Source organism: Dendropsophus ebraccatus, chromosome 5 (genome assembly GCF_027789765.1).
Source record: "Dendropsophus ebraccatus isolate aDenEbr1 chromosome 5, aDenEbr1.pat, whole genome shotgun sequence".
In the NCBI taxonomy this organism is placed as follows: domain Eukaryota; kingdom Metazoa; phylum Chordata; class Amphibia; order Anura; family Hylidae; genus Dendropsophus; species Dendropsophus ebraccatus.
In genome coordinates this window covers 130836421-130863130 of record NC_091458.1, presented here as the reverse complement: position 1 = coordinate 130863130, position 26710 = coordinate 130836421, and the positions used below count along the sequence as shown (strand labels likewise).

Below are 26710 nucleotides of genomic sequence, written 5' to 3'. Positions count from 1 at the left end.
TGATCCCAAACAATCTCTGCTTTAATTTCAACAAAAGTCTCAGTACATAGCGTATCTTCTATTTCATACCAAGATGAGAGAATACACTATGGGTATATAAATATACCAGGGATTAGGATGGATTTCAGAAAGGCCATTGGGAGGGGTTAGATCAAGAGTGGATTAAATCCTGGACACTGACATTTCAAGAGAACAAAGAAGAAAGTATCTCCTAGGATTGAAGTTATAAGGAAACCACGAAAGGTTTCCCGCTAATAATTCCCATCTATTTAAAAAACTGTATATAGCCGTTTACTAAGGCATATACGTTCGTAAATAATTCCCCAACTATGCACTATTCCATTTAAAAGCCACGCATCTTACATGACAATTAAAGGGGACCTCTCACGGTGCTTGCTTTATTGAAGAACAATAAAAGGAGACCGGTCCTAGAGTAAGGAGGTTAAAGGGAAACTAGGGCTTAGGACACACGGTTCCTTTGTTATTCAAAATTGTTGCACCTTTTGGGTTTATAAAAAGGAAAGAGATACATGCAAATTAGCCTGTGATGTGCACTGGGGGCATTCCCAGGCCTCCAAGGGACCCCCCCTGACTGACTGCCCGCTTCTGTAAAACATCCCTGATGTAACCCATCTGTGTCCTGCTCTGGGATCTCGTGCTTGTGCCTTGATATCAGCAGGACGTAAAATAGGAAGAAAACTGCATTTCCTGTGTCAGGAACCTAACAATATATTAAGTACAAAACATTGTATTGCTTAAAGGGGTACTCCAGCAAAAAGTTGAAACACATTACAAAGTTATATAACTTTGTAATATGCTTCAATCACTCATCTGCCCCCCTTTCCTATCTTCCTATCATCTGCCCCCATTTCCCAGGATTGGATCCAGCTTTTCCCAGCATCCTGGGAGGAGTGGCAGGGAGTGGAGCAGCGCTAAAAGGCCGGCGGCTTGGTGAGCAGATCACAGATCAAACAAAGCCCTTCGCTTTGTTTAGATAAGCGATTCACCCATCTCTAATTTCAGGTCCGGGCCTAAAGAAACAATCAGCCGATGATCGTGTCAATGCCTGATTGTTGTCTCTATTACAAGGATCGATATAATCGACTGAATCGGCCAATTTGGCAAATTATCGCTCCGTGTAATAGGCCCCTTAGGCTATGCTATGTTCTCTCATTTGGCCTTAAACAGTCAAAAAAAGACGTTGGGAACATAGCCTTATAGTTTGAGAGGCTTTGCTTTACTTTGAAATGATAAACCCTCATAACATAGTAGATGAGGCGCCCTGCCTACTGCAATAGAGCCGGTCACTAAGATACTGTGTAGACAGCAGACACATGCTAGAATGTCATTGCTGGTGACAGTGCGGTATAGCAGGTGCAAGGGATTATCAGCAAATACCAACACTCTGAACTTTTTTCAGTATCAGCTCAGCAACTCCTGCCAAATTATTCTACCAACTGAGACCCGGAACTCCTAGGATAAATCATGCTGCTATTAGGCTAGACATTTTACAGGACACCCATGTTTCCTGCCCTGTGATATACTGTATATTAGCCACACATAGCACATTATTTGTTATATACAGTGTGACGATCGCTGGGGTGATTAACACTATTGAGTTTACCAATCTACCACATAATTTCCTATACAATCCCCTCTGGATGATAGAATTATGCTGGATCACTTACATAGGTCTCCCGCACCCCAATATCTCTTACAATTATTCGCTGCCACCACCTATACTTATCAGGCAATAGGGGCAATCTCGCTATATCCCAACACTCAAACTAATCCCAATATAACACAATGGTACAACTAATCTCCATGTAACACAATGGTACAACTAATCTACATATAGCACAATGGTAATGTTTTACTCCCTTCGAATGACATCAGTTATGACATTACATCATCGATGACATCATCGAGTAGTGATGACTAGAGATGAGCGGAACTTTCGGGCTTTCAGTCCGAAAGCCGCTCACTCCAGTGCGATACCTGCGATCCCAGGAGCGTAGTTGCGCTCCCTGGAATCTGCAGGCAGGATCTTCCAGGGAATTCAAGATGGACATCACTGATGACCATCATTGACAACAATGATAACTTTATCGACAACATCATTGTTGACATCACTGATGACATAATTGATTACATCTTCGATGACATCATCGAGTAGTAATGACATCACTGATGGCATCATCAATGACATACCTGATGACAATCTTTGACAACAATGATAACTTTATCGACAACAAAATTGTAGTCATCACTGATGACATCATTGATGACATAAATAACATCTATAATGACATCATAAATAATATAATCGTAGTCATCAATGACATCACTAATGACATCACTGATGACAATCATTGACAACAATGATAACTTTATCGACATCATCGTAGACATTACTGATGACATCACCGATGACACCATCGATGACATAAATAGCATCTATAATGACTTCATGATAGTATAATTGTAGACATTATTGACGACATCACTGATGACAATCATTGACAACAATGATAACTTTATCGACAACATCATCGTTGACATCACTGATGACATCATTGATGACGTAATCGAGTAGTGATGACATCACCGAGGACATCATCAATGACATCATCGAGTAGTGATGACATCACTGATGACATCATCAATGACATAATTAATGACATCAGAGATGACATCATCAATGACATCACTGATGACAATCATTGACAACTATGATAACTTTATCGACAACATCATTGTTGACATTACTGATGACATCATTGATTACATCATCAATGGCATCATCGAGTAGTAAACAAAGATGATAACTTTATCGATAACATCATCATAGACATTACTGATGATATCACCGATAACATCATTGATGACATAAATAACATCTATAATGACTTCATAAATAGTATAATTGTAGACATTATTGACGACATCACTGATGACAATCATTGACAGTAACTTTATCGACAACATCATCGTTTACATCACTGATGGCATCACTGATGACATCATCGATGACATAATCGAGTGGTGATTACATCACTGATGACATCATCGAGTAGTGATGACATCACTGACGACATCATCGATGACATCATCAATGATAACTGATGACAATCGATGACAACAATAATAACTTTATCGACAACATCATCGTAGACATCACTGATGACATCATCGATGACATAAATAACATCTATAATTGACATCACTGATGACATAATCGATGACACCACTGATGACATCATCGATAACATCTTTGATGACATCATCAAAGACATCATCAATGACATCACTGATGACAATCATTGACAAGAATGATAACTTTATCGACATCATCGTAGACATTTACTGATGACATCACTGATGACATCATCAATGACATTAATAACATCTATAATGACTTCATAAATAGTATAATCATCATTGACAACAATTAATACTTTATTGACAACATCATCATTGACATCACTGATGACATGACATCATTGATTACATCATCGATGACATCATCGAGTAGTGATGATATCACTGATAACATCATCGATGACATCATCAAGGACATCACTGATGACAATCATTGACAACAATGATAACTTTATCGACAACATCATCGTAGACATTACTGATGACATCATCGATGACACAAATAACATCTATAATGACTTTATAAAAAGTATAATCGTAGACATCATTGACGACATCACTGATGACAATCATTGACAACAATGATAACTTTATCGACAACATCATAGTTGACATCACTGATGACATCATCGATGACATCATTGAGTGGTGACGATATCATCGATGACAACTGAATGTTGTACTGTAAATCACTAGAGAGAGAAGATCTGCAACCACTCACACTCACGGAACCCCTCTGATGTTGTCTTGGCTGTTTACTTAGGATCATTGGCCCAGATTTACTAAGACTGTCAGGTTTCCAAAAACTCTACACATCAAGATTTTAGATTCTCAAATCGATAAATTTATTGCTCTTAGTGAATTAGGAATTTTTTACGTGACATAGCTAAAACCTTACCTTATCAACGCACAAGTGGTGGCAGATTTGCAGAAACCAGCATGTGTTTATGCATGGGTTTACAGCACAAAATTAGAGTTGAGCGAATTTACAGTAAAAACAAAGCAAATCGCTTTGTTAGCTCGGCAGCGGATATAATTTGGTTTTCCAGATATATGGGGAACTCTGCTTAGTTAGAAACTTTTGCCTAGTTATGTTTATTTCTATTTGTCATTTCATTTATTTAGATATCATAAAGAATCTGAATCTCACAACAACATACGTAACAAAGGAGTTGGCACTTCTTGGCGGTTTTAATGACATTGTTAGTAATGATCAAACACTAATACTTCCAGTTCACTTGTCCCATGTTATGTAGGTTGATAAAGTGATAAAGCTCAACCCCATCCATCCTTGCCATCTTGGCAGCACTCAGGTAATCTTGGCACAACATTTTTGCAGGCTGGGCGGCCCCCCGGACTGGCAATCGGGGCAGCCCAGCAGGCATTTGCCCAGTGCGCCAGATTGCTAGTCCGGGGAGCCGCCTGGCCTGCAAAAATGTTGTGCCCAGATTACCTGGCAGCGCCAGGGCCGGCCACCGCCACGCTACTAATTGGCGACTGAGGGCCGCTGCCAAACTGAGAGGGCCAACAGCTCCTCTCCTGGCAGCCTTCTCCTCTGCCACCCTTCTCTCCGCGTATCCTCCTTGGTCTCCGATGTCATCTTCCGGCACAGGCAGAGAGGTACAGTGACGCTGCCTTCGCTGGAGGTCTCTGCAGCCTCTATCATTCATCTACATGTGTGTGGCACAAACACAGATAAATGATAGAGGCTGCCAGGACCTCCGGGGAAGGCAGAGTCTTTGTACCTCTCTGCCTGTGCCAGAAGATGACAGCAGAGACCAAGGAGGACATGCGTCTGAGCCGCTTTCTGCCTTTTCTTTACTTGTAAGCTCTGCTCTGCCTCCTGTCTGCTCTGCCTCCTGCCAGCCCAACTATGCTAGAGCTATATAATTACATAGTTTTGCCGGGCTGTCTCGATTCTGAGGAGACAGTCCCGGCAAAACCATGTCCCGGGAAGCTCCGCCCCCGCTGTGGGAAGCCCCGCCCCCTGTCGGTGTGAGTGTTGTCTGTAGTGAGGAGTCGCTGGGGGACTCCTCACAGGAAGCACACAGGTGAGGTGAGTATAGCTTTTTTGTTTTCAATACAGATAGAGGGGCAGGACAATGATGAAGGGGGTAGTAGTATGGTGATGAGGGGCAAGAGGATGAGAGGGGTACTACTATTATGATGGAAGGGCAGGAGGATGAAAGGGTTATGATGGAGTAGGAGGATGATGGAGGGACAGGAGGATGAATGGGTAGTAGTATGATGTTGAAGGGGTAGTAGTATGATCTAGGAGGTGCAGGAGGATGATGGAGGTAGTATTATAATAATGGAGGTGTAGGAGGTAGTAGTATGATGGAGTAGCAGGAGGATACAGGGGTAGTAGTATGATGATGGAGGGGCAGGAGGATGAAGGGGGTAGTAATATGATAATGAAGGGGTAGTAGTATGATCAAGGAGGTGCAGGAGGATGAAGAAGGTAGTAGTATAATGATGGAGGATGAAGGGGTAGTAGTATGATGATGGAGTAGCAGGAGGATGAAGGGGTAGTAGTATGATGATGGAGCGGCAGGAGGATGAAGGGGTAGTAGTATGATGATGGAAGGGCAGGAGGATGAAGGGGTAGTAGTATGATGATGGAAGGGAAGGAGGATGAAGGGGTAGTAGTATGATGATGGAAGGGCAGGAGGATGAAGGGGTAGTAGTATGATGATGGAGTGGCCGGAGGATGAAGGGGTAGTAGTATGATGATGGAAGGGCAGGAGGATGAAGGGGTAGTAGTATGATGATGGAAGGGCAGGAGGATGAATGAGGTTGTAGTATGATGATGGAAGGGCAGGAGGATGAAGGGGTAGTAGTATGATGATGGAAGGGCAGGAGGATGAATGAGGTTGTAGTATGATGATGGAAGGGCAGGAGGATGAAGGGGTAGTAGTATGATGATGGAAGGGCAGGAGGATGAAGGGGTAGTAGTATGATGATGGAGTAGCAGGAGGATGAAGGGGTAGTAGTATGATGATGGAAGGGCAGGAGGATGAAGGGGTAGTAGTATGATGATGGAAGGGCAGGAGGATGAAGGGGTAGTAGTATGATGATGGAGCGGCAGTAGGATGAAGGGGTAGTAGTATGATGATGGAGCGGCAGGAGGATGAAAGGGTAGTAGTATGATGATGGAAGGGCAGGAGGATAAAGGAGGTAGTAGTATGATGATGGAGGAGAAGGAGGATGAAGGGGTAATAGTATGATGATGGAAGGGCAGGAGGATGAAGGGGTAGTAGAATGATGATGGAGGAGCAGGAGGATGAAGGGGTAGTAGTATGATGATGGAGGAGCAGGAGGATGAAGGGGTAGTAGTATGATGATGGAGGGGCAGGAGGATGAAGAGGTAGTAGTATGATGATAGAGGGGCAGGAGAATGAAGGGGCAGTAGTATGATGATGGAGGGGCAGGAGGATGAAGGAGGTCGTAGTATGATGATGGAGGAGCAGGAGGATGAAGGAGGTAGTAGTATGATGATGGAGGTGCAGGAGGATGAAGGAGGTCGTTGTATGATGATGGAAGGGCAGGAGGATGAAGGAGGTAGTAGTATGATGATAGTAGGGCAGAAGGCTAAAGGAGGTAGTAGTATGATGATGGAGTAGCAGGAGGATGAAGGGGTAGTAGTATGATGATGGAGGGGCAGGAGGATGAAGGGGTAGTAGTATGATGATGGAGGGGCAGGAGGATGAAGGGGTAGTAGTATGATGATGGAGGAGCAGGAGGATGAAGGAGGTAGTAGTATGATGATGGAGGTGCAGGAGGATGAAGGAGGTCGTAGTATGATGATGGAAGGGCAGGAGGATGAAGGAGGTAGTAGTATGATGATAGAAGGGCAGAAGGCTAAAGGAGGTAGTAGTATGATGATGGAGTAGCAGGAGGATGAAGGGGTAGTAGTATGATGATGGAGGGGCAGGAGGATGAAGGGGTAGTAGTATGATGATGGAGGGGCAGGAGGATGAAGGGGTAGTAGTATGACGATGGAGGGGCAGGAGGATGAAGGGGTAGTAGTATGATGATGGAGGGGCAGAAGGATGAAGGGGTAGTAGTATGATGATGGAGGGCAGGAGGATGAAGGGGATAATAATATTATATGGGGTGCAGCTGCATCATAAGGGTCCAAACTACTAGTATATACAGTCAAGCCTTGTGGTTATTGTGTGGGGACCGGGAGTCCGGGATCTGAATTTCTTTTAGTGTTTGGGGTATGTTAACATGGTGGTCTGCGCTTACATGGGTATGAATGTATTTAGGGGTCTCGGATTATGAATGGCAGATGACAGGAGAGTGGACAGATCCTCAGTTATTGTTCTATATTCTGCATCTGATCGCTGCTGTACTCTCTATAGTCTGCTGGATGATATTACTCTTCAGCACCTGCGTACACCTGGTATCTGAAAAATTTTCTAATTTTCCATTGCACAGTTGGTGCATTGGGTGCGGGGAGATTTATATGTGGGCTGGTGGGGTTTGTGTGCCAGGGTTGCTTTTCAGTGCCAGTCCGGCCCTGGCAGCACTCCTATCAGGAAGATGGCTACAGTAGCTGTGACCATAATGTCCCTCAGCCTCCTCCAACACACTGCGCACAAGAACCAATATTATGGTCATAAGTGCCAACTAGATGGAAAGGAGGAATGAGGGATTAAAGGGAATCTGTCAGCACCTGGGCTGGTCCCGAAGTACTGACAGTGTAGTGAAGGTGTATGTCCCTTAATGAAAGTGGTACCTTTCTTTTAGCATTCGGTGCAGTAGTTTTTTCTTATTCTTGCCCGTAACTTGTAGTCCTGCTTCTTGATGATGTTGCTGGCAAGGGCCGCGCGCCAACTTGCCAGTTATGAGGATATGCCCTGGATCTATCGGGGATTGTGCGCTCCTGCGTCCCGAATCGTGCATGCACCATAGTACAGATGAGCGGCGCAACTGTGGTCACTTGCTTTAGGCCATTGGCGTGCCTCCGCCCTACAGTACATGCTCGATTCGGGACGCAGTAGCACGCAATACCTGACAGATCCAAGGCGAATACTGGCAAGTCGGCGCGCCGCCCTTGCCAGCAACGTCATCAAGAAGCAGGAGGCCAGGCCGGGCAGCAAACAGGGAGAAGGAAGTGGTGGTGAGGCAAGCCTAAGTGCAGCACAGACACCTCACCACTACAAGTTTCGGGCAAGAATAAGAAAAAACTACCGCAAAAAGAAAGGTAAAAGAATGCTAAAAGAAAGTTACCACATACATTAAGGGACATACACCTTCACTACACTGTTAGCACGGGACCAGCACAGGTGCTGTCAGATTCCCTTTAAGGGAGTAAAGCTTCATCAATTTGCAGTACAGGGCACAAGTAAATTGAAAATCTAGGAGTAATATTCTTATTATGATCACTACTACATCATTCGTTAAAACAGATAAGAGTTTGTTAACATTTTTAAGGGGTTGTCAAATTTGTAATAAAGGATACAAGGTGCTGAAAAAATAAAAATATTGTGGCATACTCACCCGCTCCAATGACCTGACACTGCTGTTCTGACGGCTCCCGATTTCCTGTTTCTGACTCTTCAGAGGCTGCTCACACAGTGACCCTCCTCAGCCAGTGATTGGGTATTTTCAGGTCTCCAGAAGTAGGAAGAACCAGTGAACACCAACAATCAGGAGCCGACAGAACGGCAGTGGGAGGGGTTCGGAGAAGGTGAGTATGTTTATTTATTATTTTAGCAGCACTCCAGATTTTTTGAGAAACCAATGTGGCCCCGGACAACCCCTTTAAGGTTTTAACCCCTTTAACTGCATATAGCAACAGTTTCACATCTGAAATACTTTGTGACTTCTCTTACATATCTGCGGCATGATTGTACTAGCACAACAACATCATAAAGATTATGTTAACAGTATTTATTTAAGGACTGCTTCCTCTTTGGCAATCACTTCTTTTACGTGATGTCAGGAAGTCTCTGGAACATTTACAGAATACATTGCTGTTTGTATGCAGTTGTTCTCTCCAAAGTATCTGTCATAGGGTTTTCCACAGGACTCTGTAAAATATACGAGATACCGCCATTTTCCAAATAACTGTGTTGCAAGTTGTGTTCCGTTATCTGGTCACTCGTAAAACCAAGGTGTATTTCTGGTGAATGTTCCTCAGTTTGTTCCATCTGTGCAGGAAAACACCCGTAATCTCTCACTGTAACACTTGATATTAATCCCATTGGAGAGAGGCTGTTGAGAACAATATTTGACTCTTCGCCAAGTAAAAAAGAGAACAGATTGGATTTGAAGGGGTCATCAAGAAAAGCATTGGACGCGTCCTTATCATAGTCTACAAAAGGTTGACAAGTACTTTTCTGGAACTCTCCTTGGACGTCATACGATACTTGGCTGCAGGCATTTGGTGTAGTGGTTGGGACATATGTCACATTGCTGGGTGTCATATCAAACACCTTACCATATTGTACTGATGAGAGTGACGTGCTAGCATTTTTCTGAGGGCAATATTCCTGTTCTGGTGTAGAAGCATCATGTGACTGACTTGCATATGTTTGCAGTTGGGTGTTCCCAGGTATCTCTTGCCAAATGTTTCTTGATTTCTCGAGATGCTTTTGCTCGTAATGCTGCATAAATATAGCTGGACGAAATCCAACGGTAAAGGAATCGATCACTTTATCCTTTGGCAGGGTCAGTAGAGGCAAGGTTGGGGATTTCTGGAAAACCTATAGGATGGATATGATGAATGACATTATAAATGATAGAAACTTGAGAAAACAGCAGTATTTGTAGATGGGCACAACCTTTCACCTTGTCTCAGTTATGTGTGTGACACAAATACTTGTGTTACATAATTGTGAAAATCCTACTCATGCTTAAGTGAATCCTTGAAGGTTTTCTACTACATATCCTTTTGCTTTATTTGCATAAACTTGTATTACAAAAAAAGCTGTGACTTCAAAGAACATGGCCACTTTTTTCCAGAAATAGCACCGCGTGTGTACTGTTTACAGTTCAGTTCCATTGAAGTCAATGGAGCTGAATTGTAATACCACACATAACCTGAGAACAGGGGGTGGTGCTGTTATTGCAAGAAAGTAACTTTTTTTTCATTCCTAATGCCTAAAAAAGTAAACATAAAATGTAAAATGTTTTATATATTGCTGGGCATGATGTAAAACCACCAACCAACCACAGGAACAACCCCTGGTCCCCAACACCACCTGTTTCATGGACTTCCAGTCGCTCTTGCTGCTCATCTCTTGTCCTTGCTTCTTGATTGGAGGAGTGAAGCAGGGCATGCTCGCTCAGCCAATCACTGGCCACACTAGAGTCCTTAGCCTGTGAGTGATTGGCTAAGTGGGCAAGACCTGTTCCAACTCCTCATCTCGGATGGAGAAGAGATGAGCAGTGGGGAACTGGAAATCCATGGAACGGGCACTGTCGAGGACCATACATACATCATGCCCAAAATGTATTAAAATGTTTGTTTTGCTGCAATACCCCTTTAGAAGTTGATCCCCCCCCCCCCCAAAAAAAAGAGCTGACCAATACCACTTTATGATAACAACATTTAACCTACAACATTTTTAAAATGGAAGCACATCTCTTGCTGATCAGACTATACTACTGGAAATTAATTTTTTTAAACGTTTTTGTTATGTCTCTTATATAACATAAGGCTAGGTTCAAACTATGTAAAAACAACGGCCGTATTTCATAACGATGGCCATAGTTGTGCAAACAACAGCCGTTATTTGCGAAATAAAGGCCGTTGTTTGCACAACTACGGCCATTGTTATGAAATACGGCCGTTGTATTTACATAGTGTGTACCTAGCCTAAGGCTGGGTTTACACACAGTATTTTTGCTCAGTATTTTGGTCCTCATATTGAAACCAAAACCAGGAGTGGATTGAAAACACAGAAATTCTACGTTCACACAAATAATATCCGTTATTTCATACCAACGGCTGATGTTTTAAAATAACGCCAATTATTTGCCTTTAAATGATGGTGATCCACTAAATTTCAACAGTGTGTGAACATAGCATTTTTGTGTTTTTAATCTACTCCTGGTTTTGGTTGCAAAATACTGACTGACCAAAATACTGAGGGATAAATACTGTGTGGGAACATAGCCAAAAAAATGCTTAGCATGTCAGTTGTATTGGCAGACCACTAGCAATAGGCAGTATACAACATTTTGCCTGCATACAGGGTCATTCAAGTCTTTCTATATAGTTGGTGGTTAGTGGCATAGTTCTTGGTTTTGAATGATGTGGTCCCATGGACCTTAACACACTGATTTATTACTTTGTGGAGCTCCTGAATGACATTATGTTCCAGAAAAAAAAATAAAAATAAAATCACCTAATAAAAAGCTTTTAAAATATGAAAATCAAGTGAAGAGCATACAACACCAGATGTATTAAGGTGATTTTCATGAATAGTAGGAACAAACACCTGTCTATTCAAAGAATTGCAATCACGTAGAGCAGGTTTTGTGAGAGTTTTAAGAAGAAGATCAAAAATTTTGCTTTAGGGACCTTAGAACTTTAGTCTCACCCCTGCCTTAAGCTTTTCTTATAATATGCACGTGCTTGAACAAGTAACAGACAAATAAAAATAAACAATAACATTTTTCTGGCTTTGTTCACACATTGCGGTTTCAAGTGTTGTGGAAGTGTTGCTGTACTGTCACGGTACTGTGTCATTTAAGTGAAAACACGGCAGTACTGTGCCAGTACCGCAATGAAACTGCAACGTGCGTGAACGCAACCTCTAGAAAATGGGAACCCATAAAGACAACAAGATGGTCATCACACTGTATGATTTAGGGCCCTATTACACAGACCTATGACTTTCTATAAGCGAGCGTTGACCTCCTAGATTGGCGCTTGTTTACTGAGCCCATACACTGCCCGATAATTGGGCAGCAAGGGCTGCACAGACATCGTTAGCAATGTCTGTGAAGCCCTTACAGTTATACATACCTCTCCACGCTTCCTGATGACCTGCTAGCTTTGGCTAGCATATATCCATACCTAGTGTGCTGCTGTGTGATCCGGCATCCCACTCTCCGTCTCTCTCGTCCTGCTCTCTGGTCTGAAAATACTGCTGGCGGCCAGAGAGCAGGATGAGAGGGCCGGAGAAAGGGATGCTGGATCACACAGCAGCACACTAGTTACGTATGCACTGCATGAGTGATCTGGTCTGGGAACTGACAGCATAGATATATACATATACATACTGTCAGTGGCACATCCCCTGTTTAAACAGGAAGGTGTGCGGCCAATAGCGAGAAATTGTTTATTAATGTTTTCCAGGTCCTCGGCTGATCACTCTCACTTTTACACTGGCGGATAATTGGGCGAAGAAGCGTTCCTAGCAACGCTCCTGGTCGATAATTGTAAAAAGAGCTTTAATAAACACAGGCACCAGGGCAGGCGGAAGGTAACAGTTCGTTTTGACTCTTTTCTCCAAAAATAAAAATGAACTATGTGGGAAAAATATAATCAATAATATAAATAATAATCAGAGCCCCACCAATCAGACTCTTGTCATTATGCGAAAACCTACCAATGAATTTTTTTCTTTATGAGCACTGGAATACATTGATGCAGTGTACTGTCAAAAAGCAACTAAAATAAAAATCCTGAATGCAAAAAGACCGGTTTCACTAGTTGCCTGTTTAATTGACCTGCACAAGCATTTAAAAAAAATCTAAAGAATGTTTTTTTTCTATTTGTGACAGAGAGAATGTATCTTGTAATTTTATTAAAGTGTCACTGTCGCTTCAAAAAACTTTTGAGATTTATCAAACATGGTGTAAAGTGACACAGGCTCAGTTGCCCCTAGCAACCAATCAGAGTCCACCTTTCATTCCTCACAGACTCTTTGGAAAATGAAAGGTGGAATCTGATTGGTTGCTAGGGGCGACTGAGCCAGTTTTACTTTACACCATGCTTGTTAAATCTCCCCAATGGTGTTTTTTGGGGGTGGTGTTTTTCTCTCCTCCTTGGCGTTTTTGAGGCTCTGTGGCAGTTTTGTCAAAATGCAGCATGCTGAGGGTGTAGCGTTTTTTTCTCCCATAGACTTCAATGGGAGTGTTCTGGTTGTCTCAAAAACGCCATTAGGCTATGTTCCCACTAAATAAGAGACTGGCCGTTCCGTGACCTGGCTTGGTCACGGAACGGCCGTTCTCTGCAAAGTACCGGCTGGATGATCTTTCCGGCCGCAGTGTTTTGATGCGAGCGCATCAGTGCGCACCCGCATCAGAACTTCCCATAGAGCACAATGAAGCAAGTGGTTGGAGCCGCTCGCTTCATTGTGTGAACTGATAGGTCGTTCTGCGGCCGCAATTCTGACATGTCAGTTCTCTGCGGCACCGCATGGGATCCCGGCCGGAGCGTATACGATGTTTATACACTCCAGGCTAGGATGCCATACAAGAATAGGCAGTGTTCCACCCCGTACAAAGTATGGCCATTGTTGTCGATGGCAACAACGGCCGTACTTTTAAGTAGTGTGAACATAGCCTTACTGTGCGTAAGGCTTTTTTTTCCCCTATGTTTTTGTCACATTTTGTGGTGAAAAAAAAAGTTCAGCACACAAATACGCCTTAACCACAAAAAAGATCATTCACACATAAAGTCAAAAACGCTAGAAAAAAAACACCAGAAAAGTACAAATGTATGAAAAAAACAGCATGCACTGCACTGGTGTTTTTTCTGGTGTTTTTATTTTTTATTTTGGCCTGGAAAACACCAGACAAAAAGTGTGTGTGAGGGCACCTTCATAGAGACAAATCAAAAGTTTTGATCAGTCTGGGGCTGATTGCTCAGACCCGTACTGATTGTGAGAAGGAGCCGGGAGAAGACCGCGCTAATCAGAAGAAGGAAGCAAGTTTGCTAAAGGAATGTATTTGCAGAAGTATTTAACTTGACAAACCCTACAAGTATAACTTTGTTAATTGAGTCGGGAATAAGCCCATTTTTAAAACAGCCCCAAAATCTGAACTGTTTGACAGGGTAAACCTCACTCCCTTTGTGGGCTAGTTCTTGGGATTATTGGGGGGGGGGGGATTTATCAAATGTTTGAAGAGTGCAGTAATAGTAAAAATCTGCTATATATTGTGCAAACAAAAATTGTGCAATCTTTTGAGACTTTTTGAGCCTTCCCTAGGCCTAATTTACTACGGTGTACTCCTACACACAGGCATAAAAGTGCCCATATACTTTACACTATGCTGGGTGTGGGTTCTGCTGACGGAAGGTGTCCACAGGATAACTCATCAGTAACTGATTGACAAAGTACTGACACCCGGCATCTGGTGGAGAGAGCCATTGTATAGTGCAGGTGGCGGGAGAATATGTAAAACATTTTTTTACTAAAAGTACAGGGGTAGTTTAATTTTTTGCTAAACTGTGGCACTACCCCTATAGTACTAAGCACATACCATACAAAAATTGCAGACTTTGATAATAAAACTTCACAGTAAAACCATAGTTATATATCTCTGATGTATACTCACTAGAGAGATGGGGGTCTGGACTGTTTGTTTTACATATTTACAGCTCAACAATAATAACCCGGCGCTCAAAGCAATGACAAAAACAGCGACCAGACTGGTAATCAGGATCACCAAAGAATAATCTGCAAAGACAAGACACACGTATAAACAAATGGACAAAAATATTACATTATACAAATACAGGAATTCTCTACATACATTTTTTTACTATTTATATAATTTAAAATAGTTACTTTAAAGGGCAATTTCTTTAATTATCTGTTGTCAGAAAGTTATATAGAATTGTAATTTACTTCTATTTAAAAACCTCAAGACTTCCAGTACTTATCAGCTGCGGTATGTCCCGCAGGAAGTGGTGTATTCCAGTTGATTTAAAAAAAAAAAAAAAAAAAAGACAGCTGTACTGTGTGATGATGGATCTAATGACCCTTATATACATGATTTTTCATGTCCCAAATTATTTGTTGGGGGTTTTAAACTGACTTTATGGTTTATAAAAGGTACTGAGGCCTAGGGCTGCATGAGTAGATTTGCGTCTTGCGGGGACGGGATAGCTGCCTAGAGTCTGGGTGTTTAGATCTAGAGATGAGCAAACCTGGAGCATGCTCGAGTTGATCCGAACCCGAACTTTCGGCATTTGATTAGCGGTGGCTGCTGAAGTTGGATAAAGCCCTAAGGCTATGTGGAAAACATGGATATAGTCATTAGCTGTATCCATGTTTCCCAGACAACCTTAGAGCTTTATCCAAGTTCAGCAGCCCCAGCTAATCAAATGCCGAACGTTCGGGTTCGGATCGACTCGAACCCGAACCCGGTTCGCTCATCTCTAGTTAGATAAATAATGGATGTCAGACACAATAAGCATGAGATTATAGATCTTAGGTTGATGTCATTGTGGCCTTGAGTGATGCTGTACAATGCCTGCAAATACATTGTCTATTCATATACTGAATAGAGGCTGCTGTTTAGCGGTGAAAAAAAAAATTGTCCAATGACAATTGTAAGGAAAACACCAAACAGAAGTTGGTGCCCAAAAGTCCCTTTGAATTTGCTTGTATGAGCCCTAAAATGTCTGGTATTTGCTCTGGTTGCATCTAAGGGGTCAGAAAGAGCTAGGGGGTCTCCATCTGTCACCTTATCACCCTGTAGCACAATCACAGGGTGCTAATGGGTTCTATAAGAAGGGTAGGGCTTCATAGGCTGCCTATGCGGGTCACACTGGTAGGTGATATACACTGCAGTACAGAATACAACTACAGTAATCTAGGAAAAAACTGGTTCCTAAACAGTTAATGAAGAAAAACAAACAAACAAACCTATGCTTCATGTAACTCAGATTGAGGAGGATACATTCCCTGTTAAAACATCTGCCGTGGGTGAAAAACAATGCCACGCTGGATGCTCTATTGTTTTTTCACCCTTTTTATACTATGGGAAATGTCATAGTTTTCTCAACAATGAGGTTTAGCTGTTTTTTCTTGTCTACAATACATTTGCAGGTCAAAAAAGATGATTGTCCCTCGCACCACTTTTTCCAAAGTATTTGTATCCGCGTAAATAGATTACTAAATCTTCCCTCTATGTATTCCATTTTAGTGGCGGTATCAAAGTACATTTTTTATGTGAGGCATTTCGCCTTGAAATGCCATAAAATGGTGTTTTTCATTTAATAATTAACTTTTTTTTACTGTGGTTTATCTTCTGTCTACCATGTAGATATACGCGTGTGCTGGGTAGGTGGTTGCACCCTGTCGTTTTGTGTGAGCAACCTTTATTAGACTATGGGGAGGGTGACTTTTTCAATGAGATTGGTTCCAGAAGATGTTGAAAAATATTCTTCCGCTATGCACCCTACTGTATATTAGGCTGGGTTGACATATACCTGATTGTCTGGCATCCTTCTTTTGTGACAATTGATGCCACAACTGATGGCAGAAATGCATCAGTATTCATCAGGCCGTACAGCAGAATGCAGCAAGTAGCGTTCTGATGTACAGCGTGTCCGGCAATCTGGCAGCACTATTAGCAAGTCAGGTGCTTTAAAGCATCTGGCTCCCCAAACTGCTTGAACCATCAGATAGCTGCTTTTAATCCAAGATCTGTCCTGGGGTTTGTTTGGCAGTCCTAAAAAAAAACTTTTAACCCATAGCTGCACCAGGACGTTACTGAACGTCCTCGTGCCGCTATGGGAGTTCAGAGGGGGGTCGCCGCGAACTGCCGTGATCCCGGGTGCCGCATGTAGCCTGGAATCGTGGCTATTAGATCGCAGTGGCCGCTAATTAAGTACTTAGAAGCAGCTGTCAAAGTTGACAGCTGCTTCTAAATACTTGCTCATCTCCATCCCTGGTGGTCTAGTGGGGGGATCGCCCCCCTGCGGCGTGATTGCGGGGGGGCAATCCCCGCATCCATCCCGGGCCAGGGTCTGCGCCGTAATGGCGCTGATCCCGGCTCGGCATTCTATTGCTTTCGGCTGCAGCAGCCAAAAGCAATGGAACACCGATCTCATGGATTCATGCAGTATAACTATATTGCATAGATCTCTATGAGAGATCAGAGTGCATATACTAGAAGTCCCCCAGGGGGGCTTCTAGTATATGTGTAAAGTAAAAGAAAAATGTATTTTTAATAACACAAAATCCCCTCCCCTAATAAAAGTCTGAATCACCCCCCTTTCCCCATTTTCTAAATAAAAATAAATAAATAAACAAACATGTTTGCTATCGCCACGTGCGTAATCGCCCGAACTATTAATTTATCACATTCCTGATCTCACACGGTAAACGGCGTAAGCGCAAAAAAATCCCAAAGTGCAAAATTGCGCATTTTTGGTCGCATCAAATCCAGAATAATTGTAATAAAAAGCGATCAAAAAGTCGTATATGTGCAATCAAGGTACCGATAGAAAGATCACATCATGGCGCAATTACACCTGACACAGCCCCATAGACCAAAGGATAAAAGCGCTATAAGCCTGGGAATGGAGCGATTTTAAGGAACATATATAACAAGTCAGTTTTACCATAGGGCGAACGGAGTAAAAACAAACCCCCCCAAATAAAAAAAAAAACATTTTTTTTTCAATTTCACCACACATATATTTTTTTTCTGGTTTCCCGGCACATTTTAGGCAAAAATTACATCTGCCATAGCAAAGTACAATTAGTTGCGCAAAAAATAAGGGCTCATTTGGGTCTCTAGGTGGAAAAATGCAGGCGCAATGGCCTTATATACACGAGGAGGGAAAAACGAAAGCGCAAAAATGAAAACTGGCTGTGTCCCCTAAGGGTTAAACTTGCAGCCCTGTGTCAAACTGGTGTGGCCTAGAGTGTCTGTGCCCTAGGATTGTGACACCCCTCCGTCCCTCCTACCCACCCACCCCATCATTAGGAATGCCCCTGGGCAAGATTTCTCCTATTCATCACTTGTCTGAACACTGCACATGTGCTGGATCGTTAAGACACGTGCAGTGTTCAGCCAAGTGGTGATTAGGAGAAATACTGCCTGGGGCATTCCTAATGATGAAGAGGGCAGGGAGAAGGGACAGGGCCACGCCGAATTGACACAGGGCTGCAAGTTTAAAAGTTGTTTTTTAGGACAATAACTGCAACACCTGCCAAACGGACTTCAGGACAGAGCTTGGATTAAAAGAAGTTATCTGATGGCACAAGAGGTTTGGGGGGGGGGGAGATTGTGGGTACAGAGTCACTTTAGGGTGCCTTCACACCTACCGGATCTGCAGCGGGTCTCACTTCTGCGGATTTGTATCGAGAACTGTGCGTATCCGGTACCATTCACCCCTATGATAGCACATACTCGCAGCGGGATGACATCCCGCTGTGAATATGTGCTTTAACCCCCCCCTGCTGTCCGAAGCCCTGCCGTCGCAACCCCCATCCCCGTCCAAATCCCCCCATCCCTGGCCGCCGGCCGGGGATGGGGGGATGCGGCCGGGGATGGGGATGTGGGCTGCTGGATGCGGCCGGGATGGGGGGATGCGGCCGGGGATGGGGGGATGCGGGCTGCTGGATGCGGCCGGGGATGGTGATGCGGGCTGCTGGATGCGGCCGGGGATGGGGGGATGCGGCCGGGGATGGGGGGATGCAGGCTTCTGGATGCGGCCGGGGATGGGGGATGTAGCGGCAGGGCTGCGGACAGCAGGGGGTTAAAGCACATATTCACAGCGGGATGTCAATCCCGCTGCGAGTATGTGCTATCATAGGGGTGAATTGATACAGGATCCGCAGCTGATCTCGCAGAATTGAGATCCGCCGCGGTAGGTGTGAAGGCACCCTTAAACTGTCTAACTGAAATGAATGGAATCCGTTCATGAATCCGTTTCCCTCTGGCGCTTTTCTCCTGCGCTGGAGGGAAACGCCACTGGATTGCCAGGTGAATGTAAACCCAGCCTAACAAATTTTGATTTCTAAGTATTTAGGAAAATTACAAGGGTCATACCTGCTATAGTGTTGCATGTAGAAAAGCTGCAGTACTAGCCTTATAAAATCCCTTTCACACTCTGCAGATAAAATGCTCAGAAAAGCAGCGCACATATTGACCAGCAGTACAACCTTTTTTAAATATTGTTTAGGGGGCCTTCACACGTAGCGTATCGCTTTGTATTTATTGCTGCGAGTTTCTCGCACATAAATCCACAGTGATACTGATTGCTGTCAAACCAATGTATGTTTATTATCACTGTGTGTTTGATGCGATTTTTACATGCCAGTTTTGATTTTCACATGATTTTCACAGGCGAGTTCAACACCACAAAAACGCAGCTACTTTCATGCGAGTTTGATGCGAGTTTTGTGCGAGAAATAAGCAGCGATACAATACGTGTGAGGGCACCCTTAGAGTGTTGCAGATCCACAGCAAAATGCAAAGCTGCAGATTTTCAAATAATTTAATTTTCCTTTATTTTTTAAATGTTTATATCTGTAAATATATCCCTGGCGGCTAATCAGCAACAAATCCATATGATTTCATGCAGACTTTCCAGTGTTGATTTATGTGCGGGTACACTGCAGATTTTCAGTAGAAAATTCCCAGAGCACCTGTCCTATGTGAAAGCACCCTTACATACATTTATACATATCTGAGCAGGGGAACATCCCACCTCTGTAACATCCATATGTTTTAATGGGTCCTATGGACATTATTTAAAAATGATCATTTAAAGGGGAACTAACCTGCTCATAGTCCCCTTTATAAGATATGTGTCTTACCCTCCTCCTCAGCCCCAGTCCCATGCTGTTAGGCGGAGAAATCTTTGCGCTAGTGCACCTTTAAGAGCATTGCCGTGTCATCCAGCCCACCCCTACTAATGATAATCAATGGAGGGGGCGGGCTGGATGACGCGGCAGTGCTCCTAAGGGTGCTCTGGAGCAGAGTTTACCCCTACTAACAGGGCAGGACTGGCACAGAGAAAAAAGGTAACAAACATACCTTCCTTCTGAGCATCCCTGGAGCTAAAGTAGGCTACCAACTGTTCCCCTTTAAATACATTCTGTGTTTATTGGGTAAGCAGAATTAAGAGTGTAAATGCCTATTGTCTACTAAGAGAAATATCACCCTTGCAGTAGTTCCCTAAAAAACATAGCAAATGAACTAGGATAAGAATAAGGTTTTTTTTTTTTTGTTCTTGTTACCTGGAAGTGTTCTCACAACAAAAAAATGTGCATTGCTTCTCCTCTCATTATCAATCGTAATGTATACATTTCCATCATATTCCACGTCAGGAGACAAGCCAGTCACTTCAAATAATCCGTCTTTCTGGGTTTTTTGCCACTGAAATATGATAAAAAGAAGGTAACCCCTAGATTCATAATGTATTTAAAAAAAAAATCTCATCACCATCACCATAAGTAGTCACAAATGACAAACCAAAGCAAACTAAATGTTACCTATTAAAGTTGGCTTTCAAATATCTTCTAACACATATTTACTGTAGTATTTTAAGGGTATAGCATATACAGTATTTAAAGTAATTTCTAAGTCATTATGAACAACCTACGGTTGGTGGGTTACGTAGATTTTATTTAATTTGCTGTAATAACAAACCTTTTAAGGCTCAATATAAAAGAAGATAACATGCTATTTATGTTGGAGGCAAATTAGGGAGGAGAGAAGGCAAGTTATCAGGAAGCATATAGAAGAAAGAAAAGAAAACAAGGGGCTGGGAGGGATAATTAGGCTGTGGAATGGGCAGATTGTGGGTTACAAAATAGTTGTGCGGCTGGTGTATGAGGTGATATCAATTTTTCATGTTTCCTCAATCTATGCACTCTATCTTGCAGTGCAGTGGTAATCAGAGAACTCTGACCACTCTGCTCATCCCAGATAATAAGGTCTGAGGCTTGTGTCACCCTCTAGGATGGGTCACCCGACACTGGTGGGCAATAGGTGGTGCAAAGACCAAAAAGTCAAAATACGGGCACAAGTATTCTTTCTGCTTTCAAAGATTCTACTTATTCTACCTCCAAAGTTCCGGCAGATCAGAGTACTACTTGGGTTGGGACTCTCTCGACATCCTCCTCTCTACTCTTCTGATCTTTTCCTACCTCTCAGCTCGCAGCCCAGCTAGCACGGCTGTATCACCCTTTTCACTCTCAGTACAGATCTGTTTCTTTTCTCAAGTCTAAAAGTAACTTATTAAGACAAAAGTATACTGTATTTTCCTGTATCAAGTATCTTCACAGTAAACAAGATTATATTTATTTTAACGGGACTCTGTGGTTCTTCACCAAGCACCTACACAGTAATAACAGCTTCCTTGGGTTATCTCCCCTTTCTGAGGGTGGCAGTGCCAATAGTCCGGGTGGGTCACTACTCCACTCCGGACAAACGTCATAATTGCCCAAGGGACCCCCAAACAGCCCAGCAGGTTACTGTCCACGGGGGAAAAGGTATAGCCAGCCCACTTAAAATAAAAAGCAGGTGATTGTAAAGGGTTCAAGAATCTAGAAAATACAGGTGTCAGAATATGCATACAAAGACAGATTAATATTTTCAGTATAGGATTCCTAGTGAGATGCAAGTAGAGATGTTTCGCCTAAGCATGTGGCGATAGTTAAGGTCTATGAAGACATGTCTCCACAGATGGGACTAGAAGTCTAGTGCTGGGACAAGTGTCTCGATTCTGGTATTAGTTGGCTGTTGAAGTACAGAGCGTGGAGGGAGGCCGCTGTCTCCTTACCAAAGTGTTGCTTCATGGCAGACACAGAGACCTGGTTGGCTGCTGAAGATAAAGACAACGCCCAAATGCCACTTTATTTGGACCTTTTAGAGGCCATGAGGGACCCTCAGAAAGTCGAGGGCAGTCTAAAGAGGAGTGGGTTCTGTGGGTATAGCAGCTAAAAAAGCTACATTTGGCACACAGAGATGCAATGCACAGGGGAACGTGTCCACCATAGAACCCACATACAAGTTACATACAAACAAATGGCAAAAAATGTGATTGGGCACATGAAACTTTTTTGGTCATAGTTGGTTGTAAAAATAAGTGTTTGCCATGGTTGCCCAAATTGGGGTAAACATTTGCTACTTTGGCCAGCATGCCAGACTAAACTTTAGTTTAGTCTGGCATGCTGGTAGGATTGTTCATACTAATGATTCCATAGAACTTTTTTTTTTTTTATATATTACAGTGATCAGTCAGTTTAGTCTGGGCATGTCAATGAAGATGTGACATGTTTTTTGTTTTTTTTTTAACCTAGACAGATGCTGCAGTTTAACCCTCTAGATGCTGCTAAGTTATAACTTTTTCAAGGTGAGGAGGAATAAAATGAAGACACATAAGCGAAAATAAGTGATGTACCGGTGGTACTTTCGATTTAAGGTTTGAGTAGGTGGCAGTTGGTGGCAAATACTACATAAAATTATAGGGCATTATGAAAAGAGGTATTAAACAAGAAATATATAGTAATAAACAGAGAAGTTGGATGTAGGACAGTAAGAGAAAGCAGTCATTTATTACAGAGAGAAACGGTTGGTACTCTATGTGGGAAGTCATACTATATAACTGGGCCTAGCCAGAACACAAGAAAACTAAAAAATGTCCATTGGTTGACTTGTCATATGCTCTTTCCACTTTGTAGTAAAAATGGTTAATGCCTTTCAAGAGGTTGTAATTATACCTGGAAGTAGAAATAGAACTTACTGTGTCTTGTTTTTCAGGGTTGAAAAAGTTTAAATGGTATTCAAAGGTATCATTTTTGTAAAGCTCTTCCACTGTTACTGGACGTTTGTCCTTACCCAATATAGGTATATAGGGAGTTGGAACAAGAATTGTTATTGAACTTACACGTGAAGTGTAGTTCAGTTTTGGTAATATTAGATATGCTGCAGAGAGAAGCAAAATATAAAGTAAATTGTACACACTTGGCATTGCAGAACATGCACGTTTAAGGAAATTAGATATGTCTGGAGGTTCTTTTCATGTGGTAATAACATTTTTGGGAATGATAAGATTCAACTTTCCCAATCTTCCTTGAGCTGCCTCCATACATTATGTCCATACATCCTGCTCCAGAGATCATGGCAAAAATCTACACCAGCTCAGAGCTTCAGATTCACAGGATTAAGCCCCTATTACACGGGTTGTTAAGAGGAGCAAACGAGCGCTCTCAGCGCTCGTTTGCTCCTCGTTCCCAGCTCGCTGCCGCCGCCATTCAACGCGTGCGAGTGCGGGAGGGGGCGGCGGGGCGCTGATCGTCCGGGCAGCCCATAGGATATAGCAGCGTCTGCTGCCGACGCTCCTATTCAACGGAGCGCCGGCAGTAGATCGCTGCTATATCATTCGCTTGTTTATCAACATGTTGAAAAACAAGCGACTGCAACGATCAGCCGACATGAACGTTGTCGGCTGATCGTTGCACTCAATTCCACGAAACGATTATCGTCCGTAGCGGCCGATATCGGCCGAATACGGACGATAATCGTTCCGTGGAATAGAGCCTTTACTCAGAGGTGTGCTCCTTTCAGTAAATCTGGCATGGGGCATGGGGGCGGATTTTATTTTAGACCAGTGTCTTGATAGAAACCCCCATAGTGTATATACTGTACAGAGCTGGAATATCAGGAGGACGCAAGTTTGCTAAATGATTGTATTTGCAAAAATATTTATCTTGACGAGCCCTAATAGTTTAATAGTTTAACCATATTAGCTGAGAAGGGAATATCCCTTTAAGGTTTTATCGTAGAATATATACATATATATATATATATATATATATATATATAACCAAGAAGTCGCAGCACATCCGAATAGTGCATAAGCTGTGTCTTTATTTCAAAGTAGCAAAATCAATAAGTGCAACGTTTCTGCCTCATCTCGAGACCTTTCTCAAGCCGGCTTGAGAAAGGTCTCGAGATGAGACAGAAACGTTGCACTTATTGATTTTGCTACTTTGAAATAAAGACACAGCTTATGCACTATTCGGATGTGCTGCGACTTCTTGGTTATATTGAAGAGGAGACTTTATCCAATCTCCGTTGCTGGCACTCCCACACCGGGCCTTTGAGTGCACCCCAGACTGAAGTATATATATATATAATATATATTATACTGTATATATATATATATATATATATATATATGTATTTATAAGATTATGAAGGGGTGATTTATCAAACATGGTGTAAAATGAAACTGGCTCAGTTGCCCCTAGCAACCAATCAGATTCCACCATTCATTCCTCACAGACTCTTTGGAAAATGAAAGGTGGAATCTGATTGGTTGCTAGGGGCTACTGAGCCAGTTTCACTGTACGCCATGTTTAATAAATCACCCCTTCATAATCCTATTACACATACTGTCCACCTGCTTTTGGACCACCCTGTATATATATATATATATATATATATATATATATATATATATATATGTTTCATTAGTACTTGACAGAGTTTGCTCCTTGGTGATACTTACTGTCTGCTCTTGGGTTCAGTCTTTTTGATATGACCCAGTCAGAGGTACAGTTTGCTGAAAGTGCCCTGACTCTCCCAAAGTACTGGTTATCCATGAAGTCTTCATCATCTCCAGTTATTGCTTTCGTAAGATAACAGTAGACTCTAGTTATGTTTTGACAGTCGGGAAGCGGAAACCACTCCTGTTGCCCATATCTAAATAAATATGAGAACAATGTTTAATAACTCTTGGCTTGAGTATATAACAGACATGGACTCTATTACAGCCACTTCTGAAAACTAAAATATATCTTGATATACAGTAAAATTACTTTAATCCAGCACCAATGAGATCTGATACAGTAGGTGTTAGGATATTAAATATTCTAGATTATTGGACAAGCCATCATCGCAGATTCTGCCAAAATTACTAGTCAAAATAATGCAATATGCAGTGTCATTTTGCCTGATAATTTGGCAGGCATCATGATAAAACGGTTATCATCTGGGTAGGTATTGGGAATATGAACATAGCAATAACATCCAGTTCCTGATAAATGAGTGAGCCCTAAGGCCCCTATACGATATAAAAAGATGCCAAAACCATAAATAATTGCAGTCCCAGCACACCAGTCTGCCCTCTACTGCTCTCCTCCTGCTAGCTTTACTGGTGCCCCTAGCAGAAGCTAACTGACAGCCTCTTAAAGGGCCAGTGTGGTAGCATCATTGATTATTGATCCTTGGACCACTATAGGTAGTGGCTAACCAATACATACAAGGAACATCTGACTATAGTGGCAATTTTTTACATACTGTAGCATCCACAGATTGGCCCTTCTCATTTAGATCCTAACCCTTATCCATTCTTCCTGCGTCCAACGCATAAATCTCAAGAAATGAGTATTGGCTTCTTCATCTATATCGAACCTTGGCACATACCAATGTCATGAGATTATCTGTTACTGACTTCACCTGCCACTGGTTTTCATGGTGTTTACATGTGTCAAGTTGGACAAATCTTCGGCAACAAAAGTGAGTATGGTCTTCGTAAGTAGGTTAAGCCAGGTTTATGTTGGATAAGTAAAAATTGTAAACATTTTATATAAAATTTATGTAGCTCATTGTATATCTGAAGTATATTTAAGTTACTAACTCATATCAACTTACCGTTTGTATTGGACGATGAATAATGCATCTGGTGCCAAATCATGTTTACTCCAGTGCAATATGTATTCAAAATTTGTTGCATTAAAGTTCACATTGTACTTAGAGAAGTTCTGACAGCTCTGACAAATTTGGACTGAAATAAATGATATAGATTAATATAAACAACAAAAATAATAAAATGAATGTATGACCAAGATGGTGATCAAAGCCAGATAATGTAGCATATTTTAATTCTAATCAGTTTGCATTATAGAATGACCCATACAACTAGGAACAGTAGACAGAAAGCAATACTTATTAGCCATAATGTCGGAAATACATGTGTGTATCCAATAGGATAGCATTTTTTATGTAGCATGTACTGTATGAGAGGGACTGTGCTGAAAGTATTAAAGAGGTATTCCAGGGAAAATTCACTTTTCCCCTATCTAGGGCCGGTTTTAGACTAGATGTGGCCCTGGGCGAAGTTAAAGGTGGGGCCCCAAATGCTGAAATATTTTAGCAACAATTTAAGGTCCCCATACATGTTACTCTTTTGTTGGTGGTACCTGTTGCTCCTGTTGGGTTCGGCCATCAGTGTAAGGTGTATGGGGCTCTCTGGACAGTCCTCTGACAGATGATATCAGTGGACATAGGGGGTTGAGCTTGATGGAAAATCAACGCCCAACCTCTTTGTTCTCAGAGAGATAAGCCGGCATCAGATCTGTATGGCTATGGCTTTCCCCTCTCATAGAGAACACAGGAACACTCAGATGTGCCAAATTTCTGTGTATGGGGAGGACGGGACTGGATGGGAGAGATAATTGTCAGCTGAAGGATTGTTCAGCCAGCAGTTATTGGAAGTGTACGGCCACTTTTAAGGCCGTATTACACGGCCTGATATTTCGCAGAAGCGAGCGCCAATCTGGTAGAATGGAGCTCGCTTAGAGAGCCTACTACAGCAAAAGCT

At 42.4% G+C, this 26710-nt stretch overlaps 1 protein-coding gene across 3 annotated transcripts in view; it reads right to left on the bottom strand.

The window, feature by feature from the left end:
* Positions 1–9048: 9048 nt before the first annotated feature.
* Positions 9049–26710, bottom strand: part of IL22RA1 (interleukin 22 receptor subunit alpha 1) — a 25032-nt gene continuing 7370 nt past the window's right edge. The window contains exons 1-7 of one of the 3 annotated variants that reach the window (XM_069971283.1): positions 25762–25849; positions 25534–25637; positions 24617–24810; positions 22847–23028; positions 20337–20475; positions 14689–14810; positions 9049–9878 (exon numbers count right to left, since the gene is read on the bottom strand). In XM_069971283.1, coding sequence (XP_069827384.1) covers positions 9132–9878; positions 14689–14810; positions 20337–20475; positions 22847–23028; positions 24617–24710 — 1284 coding nt within the window. In that variant the 5' untranslated portion in view covers positions 24711–24810; positions 25534–25637; positions 25762–25849 and the 3' untranslated portion in view covers positions 9049–9131. Of the gene's footprint in view, positions 9879–14688; positions 14811–20336; positions 20476–22846; positions 23029–24616; positions 24811–25198; positions 25325–25533; positions 25638–25761; positions 25895–26710 lie in introns of those variants that run through there. The other 2 variants (XM_069971282.1, XM_069971284.1) reach the window with 2 other exon arrangements.